The 12703-nt window shown below is 34.9% G+C and overlaps 1 protein-coding gene across 2 annotated transcripts; it reads left to right on the top strand.

Moving 5' to 3' along the window:
* The first annotated feature begins 3682 nt into the window (after positions 1-3682).
* On the top strand, positions 3683-7074 carry LOC115996685 (putative disease resistance protein At1g50180). Of its 2 annotated transcripts, XM_031236039.1 has the most exons (3): positions 3683-4623; positions 4751-4972; positions 6825-7074. In XM_031236039.1, exons 1-3 carry the CDS (start codon positions 3789-3791, stop codon positions 6830-6832), a joined length of 1065 nt encoding a protein of 354 aa, XP_031091899.1. In that variant the 5' UTR covers positions 3683-3788; the 3' UTR covers positions 6833-7074. The 2 variants fall into 2 exon arrangements, with proteins under 2 accessions (XP_031091899.1, XP_031091898.1); XM_031236038.1 differs by lacking the exon at positions 6825-7074 and having other exon boundaries at positions 4751-6624.
* The last annotated feature ends 5629 nt before the right edge of the window (positions 7075-12703 follow it).

Here is a 12703-nt window from a genome sequence, read left to right as displayed (position 1 = left end):
CAATTTAAGGTTTTTGTTGAAAAACAAAGTGGTTATAAGATTAAGATTTTGAGAACTGATAGAGGTACAGAATATATTGCTTGTGATGAATTTTTAAAGAAAAATGGTATTCAGCATCAGATGACAGCTAGGTACACTCCACAACAAAATGGAGTGGCTGAGAGGAAAAATAGGTCTATCATGGACATGGTAAGATGCATGATGAAATCTAAAAATCTGCCTAAACCTTTTTGGGCAGAAGCTGTTGCTTGTGCTGTTCATGTGTTAAATAGGTGTCCAACTAAAAGTGTTCGTGATAAGACACCTGAGGAAGCTTGGAGTGGGAGTAAACCATCTATCAGACATCTCAAGGTTTTTGGATGTTTGGCATATGCACATGTGCCAGATCAGTTGAGAAAGAAGTTGGACGATAAAGGTGAGAAGTGTATTTTTATTGGTTATAGTGACATTTCAAAGGCTTATAAATTGTATAATCCTGAAACTCAAAAGGTTGTTATAAGTCGTGATGTCACTTTTGATGAATATGGTGCATGGGATTGGTCAACTAAAGAAGAAAGGTCAGTTGTTGTTCCCATTATTCCTGATAATGAGCAATTGGTTTCAGATAATGTTCAATCTTCTTTACAGCCAGAGTCATCAGTTCGGAGATCTCAACGCGAGCGTCACTTACCAGCTCGTTTGGAAGATTATGTTTTGGGTAATGATAATGACTTGACTGATGAAGAGATTGTTCAGTTTGCTCTCTTTGCAGATTGTGACCCTATATCATTTGAGGAGGCTGCTACAGAAACTCATTGGCTTAAGGCAATGGATGAGGAGATTTGTGCCATTGAAAAGAATGGTACTTGGGAGTTAACAGAATTACCTCCCGAAAAGAAGCCAATTGGAGTAAAGTGGGTTTATAAAACCAAATACAAGTCAAATGGTGAGGTTGACCGTTTTAAGGCACGGTTGGTAGCAAAGGGTTACAAACAAAAACCAGGTATTGATTATTTTGAGGTTTTTGCTCCTGTAAGTAGACTTGATACTGTGCGAATGCTTATTTCTCTTGCTGCTCAAAATGATTGGAAATTGTTTCAAATGGATGTCAAGTCTGCTTTTTTGAATGGTTTTCTTGAAGAAGAAATATATGTTGAGCAACCTGCAGGGTATGTGAAGAAAGGGGAAGAAAATAAGGTTTACAAGTTGAGAAAAGCTTTGTATGGTTTAAAACAGGCACCCAGAGCATGGTATGGTTGCATTGATTCTTATTTTGTTGAGAATGGTTTTATGAGGTGTCCTTATGAGCATACTCTGTATGTCAAATACACAGATTTTGGAGATATTGTTATAATCTGTCTGTATGTTGATGATTTGATTTTTACTGGAAACAATTTGAAACTAATCTCAGAATTCAGGGAGGCACTCATTAAGAAATTTGAAATGACTGATATGGGCCTTATGTGTTACTTTCTTGGTCTTGAAGTTGTTCAGATGAATGGTGGAATCTTCATTTCACAGAAGAAATATGCTGCTGATATTTTGAAAAAGATCAAAATGGAAAACTCCAAACCAGTTTCAACTCCAGTAGCTGAAAAGTTGAAGATGTCCAAAGATGAGTGTGGTAAGAATGTGAATGTTACAGCTTATAAAAGTTTAATGGGGAGTTTGAGGTATTTGGTAGCTACAAGGCCAGATATTTCTTTTGGAGTTGGAATACTCAGCAGATTCATGGAGGAACCAAAAGAATCACATTGGGTTGCAGCAAAGCGAATTCTGAGATATGTCAAAGGTACGAGTAATGATGGAATTTTTTACTCTACTAATGATGCAGTGAAACTTGTTGGATATACAGACAGTGATTGGGCTGGAGATGTTGAGACAAGAAAAAGCACATCAGGATATGCCTTCTATCTTGGTTCTGCTATATTTTCCTGGTCTTCAAAGAAGCAGCAGATTGTAGCACTTTCAACCGCAGAAGCAGAATACATTGCAGCAGCAAACTGTGCTACTCAAGCAATTTGGCTCAGAAGAATTTTGGAGTTTTTGCAACAAAAGCAGGAGGCACCTACAACAATTTTTTGTGACAACAAGTCTGCCATTTCGTTGTCAAAAAATCCTGTTTTTCATGGTCGCAGCAAACACATTGATATCAAGTATCACAAGATCAGGGAGTTGGTAGCTGAAAAACAAATCAACATTGAATACTGTGCAAGTGAATGTCAAGTTGCTGATATTTTTACAAAGCCATTGAAGACAGAGACATTTCTCAAACTGAAGAAGGAAATTGGGATGACGAATATATCCAACTTGGTTTAAGGGAGGCAATGTTATGATATTATTATTATTATTATTAAACCAAGTGGATCATAATCCCTGAAAACATGGATGTATGGAGTTGATATATCCCTTAAAACATGAAAGCTTAAATCATGGAATGTTTTAAGGGATGTGGGGCACAAAGCATCAAACATGGATTAGTGGTCTTTGATGTGTGAATTAATTATTGTCATCTTTGTTTGCTAGTATATGTATATATATATATATATATGTTGTATTACCGAAGGGTTGTAGGTGTGGTGTGGAGAAATAATGAAAAGCAAAACATTTCTTTGTCAATAAAAAAAAGTGTGGTCTGTGTGTGAGTGTACGTACAGAAGCAAATAGAAATAAATTCATTTCCATCCATAATCCTTCTCTTTAATTCCTCTCAATTACTATAGATATATTTATATTAAATATATCTTACAAAATTGTATACTATTGACTTTTCGACTATGCTAGCTCAGGTAACTCTCCTCTTAACATGCCTTTCTTTGATGCTGCCATAGCATTGCGGGATGGGAACCGAACTTATTCATTTGAAGTCTCAGAAATGGTTTCTGCATTTGTTTTTTGTGGATGCATTGGTGGATTAGCCAAGAATTGAAGTTGAATTGGCTGAATGTTCTGTTGCAATGGTGTCTGTTTCTCAGAAGTTGGTGATTGGATTAGCCATAGCATTGCAGGATCAGAGCTGAATTTCTCTATCTCAAGTCTCAATTTTTTTTTTGGTGACGAGGAAACCTTCTGTCACGTACTTTGTGAGTGTGTGCACTTGAAAAACCTCGCTCTGTGACCTAGTCGACAAAGGAATAAACTAGTCTAGATTGTTTATTGTAACTTACCAACTCAAACCAAAATAGCTAAGTCTAAACTGTTTTTTTTTTTTAGCTGTAGCCAAGTGAAGTTGTACATATACTCTTAACCTTTCACTGTTTTGTTTCTTCTTAGGCACAGTTTACTCATTCTTAAACACAGACAGGTTTTGGAGTCTCTATACAAAACCTTGGTTTTCTTGAGTTGTTTTTCTTTACCTCAAGTACATGACATTCATATGATCATTTTAGCCAATAAAAGGGTGTCATTTTGGTGCTTGTTGGTAGGCTGGCAAATTAAAGTACATTCTAATATATTTTCGAACAACAAACTAAATAATATTTGTGAGTAATAAAGAGCTAAGTTTATAAATTATGATAAGAAGTAGACTCACATTTGTCCTATAATATAGGGACTAAACCTGCAATTATGACAAGAAAGAAAGAAGCTAGGCAAGTAGGCATGGCAGTTACCACTAATTCTAGATAGAATGATGTTTGTTTGTTTGGACTCTAGCGTGACCAACGAATTCGTATTCGCCAGTTTGGAAATGAGATGCGTTTGGAGGCATAGTTCTGGGATTTGCCCAGCCTGATTCACCAAAAAAAAAAAAAAAAATTATACGGAGTATTTGATTTCTTTGTACTCTGATCGACGACAGACAGATCCAAATGGCTTACGCTGCTGTAACTTCACTTATGGAAACACTTTCTCTAAATTTCTTGGAATCACAACCACCCTTTCCCCTTGAAGATTTAGAGGCACAGATCAGAGACGATGCCAATCAAAATCTTGGCTTGCTGCAACAAGTTCTCGAGGCTGAGGTGGACGAAGCGTCATCAAAGCGTCTTCCTATAAAGGCTTGCTTCCCCAGGCTTTATGGAAAGCAGCAACTTGCTTGGGATCATAATATACCATTATTGACTTCTCGCCTAAGAGAGGTGGCTCAACTCAAACAAAACATACTTTCTCTCCATCAAAATCTGGGCTCACTGCAACAAAGTCTTGAGAAATCTGAGATCCCCTATAATGATGCGGGGGAGATGAAAGATTTAGAGGCAAAGATCAGAGATGCATCGTTCAAAGCGGAAGAAAGGATTGAGATGGAGTTGACTACCATTTATCTAGCAAAGGACAAGGGGGATAGTCTTCGTATAGCAGCTTGCCTGATCAGGCTTCATGAAATCTTCAATGAAGCAGAAAAACAAACTGATTACCACAGGAATGAGATGATTAGGATTCAAACTGAATACCAGCAGCTTGCAAAGGTTTCACTCCTTGGTCGGATCCGACGAAGAGGACTACTACAGCTTGTCAAAGGATCATCACTGCCTCATGATCTAGTACACAAGAACATTATTGTGACTAAATGTTTCAAAAACTCATCAAAGTTTGACAGTACAATGGTCGGATGCCACGAGGTGTTCAAGAAAATATTGGATCAGCTAACACAACAATCAACTAAGAGGAGACATGTTGTGTCGATTGTTGGCATGGGAGGAATAGGCAAGACCACTTTAGCACAAAAAGTTTATGATTACTTCTTATTTTGACATACGAGCATGGGTTACTGTATCCCAAGAGTATAACGTGGAACAAATGCTACGGTGCCTTATTGGTTGTGTTATTGCAGCATCGAGAGATGATGAACTCCATAAACAGAGCATTGGCCAAGATCAATTAGCTGAACGTCTGCGTAAACACTTGAAAGAACAGAGATATTTGATAGTGATAGATGATATATGGAGCACTACTGCTTGGGATAGTGTGCAAAGATGTTTTCCAGATGATAACAATGGAAGCTGTATACTATTGACTTCTAGGCTCAGAGAGATGGCTAAATATGTTAGCTCAGGTAACTCTATCATTAACATGCCTTTCTTAGATACCGATGAAAGTTGGAGTCTCTACTGTCAAGTGTTTGGTAAAACTGAATTCCTTTTAGTGTTTGAGCAAATTGGTAGAAACATAGTGAATAAATGTGAATGATTACCTCTAGCTATTACTGTAGTAGCTAGTCTTCTCTCCAAGACAGAGGAGGACGTGGAAAAGTGGAAGAATGTTGCAAAATGTGTAATTGGTGATTCTAATGATGCTTGTTCTAGAATACTATATCTCAGTTACAATCAATTACCACACCACTTAAAAGCTTGTTTTCTATATTTTGGAGTTTTTCGGGAAGACTATGAGATCCCTGTGAAGAAGTTGGTTAGGTTTTGGACGGCAGAGGGATTTTTGAGGGCACTGAAGCACGTGAATATGGAGGAAGTGGCCATGGAATGCTTGCAAGATCTTGTTGATAGAAGTCTTGTTATAGTTAGCAAACAGAGGTATAATGGGGAAATGAAGAGAATAAGGATACATGATATGTTGCGAGAGTTGTGCTTGAGAGAAGCCGGACATGGAAATCTCTTGAATGCCATTATTGCAGATAAAGAATTTCCATTTGATAAGAGGACCATATCACCGCACCAGTTTTCAAAACCTTGTCGTTGGGTAAGTACTAGACCAGTATTTCTCAACAATCAAATCAAGTTTAAGCAGTTTAAGAAATCACATTCCTTACACTTGGGCAGTTGTCGCTCAGGTACAGAAGTTGAACTATTTTCACACATGAAACTACTAAGAGTGGTAGACATAGAAGGTGAAATTTTCAATGGAGAGATGGCACTAAATGTGCTTGCAAATCTTGTTCATTTGAGATACTTAGTTTTGTCCACATATAAGACTTTTGAGGTAAAGCTTTTAGAGCATTGGAATATGCAAAGTTTTGTTGTTCGTGGGGATGGTGCTACAATGGATTCGTCTGAGTCATTTAGAATTTGGAAAATGCCACTATTAAGGAATTTTTGCATTGGACAAACTTTTTCATTAGAAACTCCTCTGGTTATTTACAAAAACTTAGAGAATATATCTTGGTTGGATTATAAGTTATGTAAAAAGGATTTGTTTACAATGATTCCGAATTTAAAAAAATTGGGGGTGGATGGTGGATACTATGAAATTAGTGTAGATTGTTTTTATAATTTTGAGAACTTGAAGCACTTGAGAAACTAAGCATGAGAAGGTGTCAAAAACTTATTCAGGGTGGCATCCCATGGACAACTAATTTTCTACCAAATATTAAGAAGCTCAACCTCTTGGAGTCTAATCTATGGTGGAGTAGCTTGAGCCTTATTAGTATGTTGCCTAATCTGGAGGTTCTAAAATTGATAAATGCTTGCGTGGGCCATCTGATGGAGGATTCCATCGATTGAAGAGATTGGTAATTAAAATCACAAGTCTCCAATATTGGAATGCTGTGGGTGACCATTTCCCTGTGCTCGAATGTTTAGAGTTAAGTAATTGCTATTGGTTGGAAGAAATCCCTCGTGATTTTGCCGATATCACCACACTAGCATTGATTCAGTTAAGCAAATGTAGGGATTCCCTTGTGGCTTCTGCAAAGTGGATTCAAGAAGAGCAAAACAACAACTATGGAAATGATGTCCTTGTTCGTTCAGAAAATATTATGGTCTCTTTCTATCCCTCAGCTCTGATATATCTCTCACCATTTAACATGCACTTCATACTACTTGAATTTTTCATGGCTGTGATTGCAATGGATAATCATCTGATCTGATCTGTTTTTTCTCACTTCTATCTCATATTTCCTTATCTATCTAACTGTGTTGTCCTTTTCTTTTTACTGAATTTATTGTTTCCAGGAATTTGAATGTGCATAGCTAGCGGTGAGCCGAAATGGTCTCTGTGGGCTTCTCAGAAATCTAATGGATGCTGCTTTGCAGCCATGGGAAAAGAATGAATTTATTCATTTAAAGTCTCAACTGTTTTGATTGTTTCTTAAGTCAAGTTTGTTTGTTTGTTTGTACTGATCGATTTGATGTTGCTGGGAAATTAATTAGTTTTGTACAAACAAATTAAAGCATATGTATGTTTGTCCTACAATTATGCCTCCTCCCTCAGTCTAACATCTCTGCTACCAATCTTTTAATGATAGATTTTTTTCTGCTCAAAGCTATACTAGGTGGTCTGGATTTCCGGTTCGGTTTATCAGAGATTAGATTAAAAATTTATTATTGGATCCAAGATGGTGTCCTTTTTTTTTTTTTTTTAATTCGATTTATATATTGTATAACAGTAATTTTGTTTGTGAAAGTTAATTAATAATATATGGATTATAAATTAGAGATATTATAAAAAAAATAGGGAAAATAATAATTTATACCCTCACAAATATGTCAATTATCAATGTCACCTTTGAATTATTAGTGGTGTAAATGTTGTCTCTTAATTTTCAAAACGTGACATATATTGCTAGGGACGTCAATCGGGCCCGAACCCGATGGGCTAGCCGGAAAAAAACAAAAAACGACAGGGTTATAGCTCGAACGGGCTAGCCCGATAAAAAATTAGCCCGATGAGCCTGAAACCGATAAGTCTGATGGCCCGATAGGGCTAGCCCGAAATTAAATGGACAAGCCCGATAGCCCGAACAATTGAAAACTATTCTTTATTATAGAAGTGATATTAAACATAACATACATAAAATTTATAGGTGAGTTCATCTTTAGTATTTTTTTTTTTTTATCACTAGGTAATTTTTAAATAAAATTTTAATAAATATATAAATTAATAAATTTTAAATAAATATACATATATATTATATATAATAAATAAATAAATAAATAAATAAATATTATAAATAATATATATATATATATATATATATATAATTTTACTGGAAATTCACTCCAGCAAACTGGAATGAAATTCCAGTTCTGGAAATTCATTCCAATAATTGACTGGAATGAATTTCCAGTTCTAGTTCTGGAAATTCATTCCAGTTTTTAGTTTTAGAATTAAAATTATAGTTTTTATTTTTTATTTTAATTTGTTTGAATGGTTAATGTGTTATGTTGGTATTTAATATTTAGATATTAGATTTTGAATTTGGGTTATGTGATGTTTCATGCATATTTATTACGACGCCCAGTTAAGTTGCGGTGACCGTTGACTGCCTTGTCGCTTAGGAAATGTTAAAATTTGGGGGTCTTAAACCGGACCGAATTAAATCCGAACCGAAATCAAACCGTTGCAATTGCATTTGTTAAATTTTAATGTGCTTAATGCTCATCCGGTTGACCCGTTCTAACTTCTAATGTTCTATCGAATATTCAAATGTAAGTATTCATTTATCTCTTGATTTAAATTTTAAAGTGGCAATGCTCATCCGGTTGACCCGTTCTATCGAATCCGGATCCGGGTGACGACTTGACCCGTTTTATCGAATGTGAGTATTCATTTTCGATTTTAGTTCAAATAGTCTAGCCCACCCGATAAGCCCGACAAATCCGACGTTTAGGGTTAGGGCTAACCCGAATTCGAGAATAAAATAATAATTAACCGACAATCCGAATCCGATAAGCCCGACAACCCGGCAGGGCTGGCACGATTGACATCCCTATATATTGCCCCTCCCCTACTAGGAAGAAGAAAAAAACATTATTGTCGACAGAGGAAAACGAACAAAGAAAGAAAAATACAAGAAAAAAATGTAGTCTTCGAATTAGGAAAACGGCAGATAACCACATTTATACCACTAATAATTCATGGGAAGAGCAATATATGTCACGTTTTGTGAGGGGCATAAATTATAATTTTTCCTAACACAAAATATATTGTGTCTTATTTTATGAATTTATGTGTTGTATTATGAAATTATGTGCCTATACGATATAAATTATTTACATAAATCAGATATGAGAATAAGTAAAATAGAAAACATGTGTATGTATCTCGTGTTATGCATTTCTATTCATCATGTTACGCTATTCTGTACCGTAAGCATAAGAACCCTATACCTAGAATAAATTAAAATTTGTGTTGAAACATGAGAAACGGAAAACTGCTATGAAGTCTGCTAAAGAATTTAAAGATCGTATAATTTACAACATCGGTTTTTTCCAAAATCAATGCCATATATATTATTTATTTTATTTTAAAGACGTCGATTTTTCAAAAAAATCGACGTCGTATCGTTTTTAAATTTTAAAAATATTTCGTAATTATTAATGACCTCGGTTTTTAAAAAAATCAATGTTATATATTATTTTTGTAGTAATGAAAAGAAGCACGACAAACACTATCCTATAAGGCCGAAAGTATATTCAAAAGTATACTATTGATTCTGTTACTATATACGTAGTATCTGTAATGAAAAGTATGTATTTCTTCTTATAAGTTAGTTTGATGTTGTGTTCAATTTTTATACTTTTATTTACCAAAAGTATTCAATGATATAATAAAGTCTTTCGCGTTTTGTTGGGGTAGCCCCCTCCTTTCTTGATAAAAAAAAAAAAGATATAATAAAGTATAGATGATATGAAAATAAGTGGATCATATTGTGTTGCACCCACATCATACTATTATCTTATATAATTTTGGCTGCATATTATATTGTGTCTCTCATACATGTTTTACCATCTAAATAAGTGTGAACTGTTTTATTTTTGTAGCCAAGTGAAATTGTACAGATAATCTAACCTTTCACTCTTTTGTTTCTCCGATACTTAGCATTGGAATATGCAAAGTTTTATTGTAATGGGATGGTGTTACATTAGTTTCCTTTGAGGATGTAGAATTTGAAAAGTTCCATTACTAAGGAATTTTTGCATTGTACTAATTTAAAAAATATGTACAGAGGATATATTTACAAAGATTACGAATTTTTAAAAAATTGGGAATTGCTGATGACTTTGAAAAAAAATTTAGATTTTTAAAATAATTTTGTGCACTTGGAGAAGCTTGAAAAACTAAGCATCAGGAAGTGGAGAAAACACAACCGTGTTCCATATAACATCGCGCACTACTTTTCTACCAAATCTTAAGTTGAGCTTTTTGGAGTCTTATTTGCAATGTTGTGAGCTGAGCCCTATTAGTATGCTGCCTAATCTGGAGGTTCTAAAATTGATAGATGCTTGTGGAGGCTTAGAGTTGGAGACATCTGATGAAGAGTTTCGTCGATTGAAGAGGTTAGTAATTAAAATCACAATGCAAGTCTCCAATAGTGAAATGTTGTGGGTCACCATTTGTATGTGTTCGAATGTTTAGAGTTAAGTGCATGAGTTCTATAGGTGGGAAGAAATTCTTTGTGGTTTTGCTGATGTCACTACACAAGCATTGATTCAGTTAAGCTATTGTAAAGATTCCCTTCTGACTTCTGCAAAGTGGATTCAAGATAAGCAAAACAACTATGAAAACGATGCCCTCCTTGTTCCTTTCAAAAATATAATATTTTTACTTTTAACTAAATAAAAAAATAATTGGTTTGTAATTATCAGCCAAACACTAGCGAATGAAAATATTTTTCAAAAAAATAATTATTTTCTAAAAATTATATTTCCTATTTCCATGCTCACCTTAATTCACTTGTATCCATGAACCTGATGATCTACAATCCCTACTTAACATTAAACAATTCCGTCTCATGTTGTCATTATCTTCCTCTAATATTTAGGGGTGTTTGGTTATTGGCTTATCAGTCAAATTTTAGCTTATTTGATCAAGTTTAGCTGTTTGACTTACCAATAAGCTATTTTGAAGTGTTTGGTAAATGGCCTATTGTTCTCGGCTTATTGGGCCAATAAGCTGAAAATTGAAAAGCTAATGAATGTAGCTTTTTCTATTAGCTTGTTGGGATCATGAGTATATTGAGTATTTTATCCTTTGAAATCAATGAAATTTACTCATAAATGGGTGGTGGGTTTGTTATTTTATAATAATAATAATAATAATAATAATAATAATAAGTTTTACAAATTGCAGAAAGCCACATAAAAGCCAATATATAATGCTGCCATTTTGCAATTAAAAATATAATGCTTCGGTCTTGCAATTATTTCACTTAAAGCCATTATGCTATTACCCGGTTAAAGCCTTTTTGGACTGGTGCTTTGATGTATAACACTAATTTGATTTCAATTACTTTATAGTACAAACTTAAGGTGCTTGATTTTCTTTCTTAAGGTGTGTTGTTTCTCTTCTTAAAGAGCGTGATTTGTATGCTTAAGGTGAGTCAGTTGTTGAAACTTAATGTGCGACATTTTAAAATTTTAGGTGCGTGGGTTAATTGTATACTTAAGGTGCGCTATTTTAATGCTTAAGGTACGTGGTTTGTGTTATTAAGATGTTTTGTTTGTGCTTAAGGTGCGTGGTTTTTATAAGGTGCACCATTTTAATGCTTAATGTGCGTCTTTTCGAGTTAACCGCACAACCGCACGGGAACATGTACCCGCACCAGAACTCATCTCTCTCTCTCTCTCTCTCTCTCTCTATATATATATATATATATATATATATATATATATATATATATATATACACACACACACACACACTAATGTTTAAAGAGAAAATTGTCATTTTGGTCCAATGACTATTGTAGTAGTGTTAATTGCTATCCGTGACTTTCAAAAATGTTAATTGCATACCTTGACTATGCATTTTTTCTCAATTTTGGTCACGCCGGCCAAATTGACGGCCAAATGTGACCAGAAAATATTAATAAGCCAAATAAGGAGGGTATTTTAGTCATTTTACTCCACTTTTCCTTCTTCTCCGGCGATTGTTTCTGCTGCCCATATTTTTCCGGCGATCGAACACAAAATAAAAAAGCCAACCCAATATCATCAAATTTCTTTCATCTCCGGATTTTTCCGCAAACAATGTTTAAGCTCCAAGGACAACTTAGATTTAGAAGTGCCTTCTCCCAAGTCTATTATTCCCGATTCGTTCAAGCTCCAATAGTCCAACCCATTCTTTCTGGTATGGATTACATCAAAATTTCAAAGCAGGGGGAGATGAAGGACGGCGGCGGCAACGGAGAAATTATTGGCCTAAGAACTTGAACCGCAATTGTTGTATGGTGTCTTCGATGTGCGTGCAGATCTTCTCAAATTCTCCTTTTTGGGCTACAATATTTGTTTCTCCTTTCTGGGCATATGCGAAGGAGATTTGTTGGAGAAACAATATGGAGATGATGAAGAATAGTGCTGCGAAGAAGAAAGACTTCATTTATGAACATGGGGACATGAAGGACAACGACGACAACTTTGATGGACTGTCGGAGAAGAAGGAAAAATGGAGTAAAATGACTAAAATACCCTCCTTATTTGGCTTATTAATATTTTCTGGTCACATTTGGCCAGCAATTTGGCCGGCGTGACCAAAATTGAGAAAAAATGCATAGTCAAGATACGCAATTAACATTTTTGAAAGTCGCGGATAGCAATTAACACTACTACAATAGTCATTGGACCAAAATGACAATTTTCTCATGTTTAAATATTATAGCAACCAAGCTATTATCTAAACCAAAAGAGTTGTATTATTTTTAGCAATAGTTATACTATGGACCTAGGTCCAATTTATAAGGTGGACCTATCATAATTTAGAATGTTCACAATTTAAATTGTAAACATTTAGTATATATAAATTGTGAACATTCAGTATGCAAATTGTGCATTTTGGACCTAGATTCACCTTGCAAGGTGGACCCGGGTCCACAAAATAATTTGCCTAATAC

Source organism: Ipomoea triloba, chromosome 11, assembly GCF_003576645.1.
Source record: "Ipomoea triloba cultivar NCNSP0323 chromosome 11, ASM357664v1".
Lineage (NCBI taxonomy): Eukaryota > Viridiplantae > Streptophyta > Magnoliopsida > Solanales > Convolvulaceae > Ipomoea > Ipomoea triloba.
The sequence above is the reverse complement of the archived record's forward strand: the minus strand, read 5'-3'. Positions and strand labels throughout refer to the sequence as shown.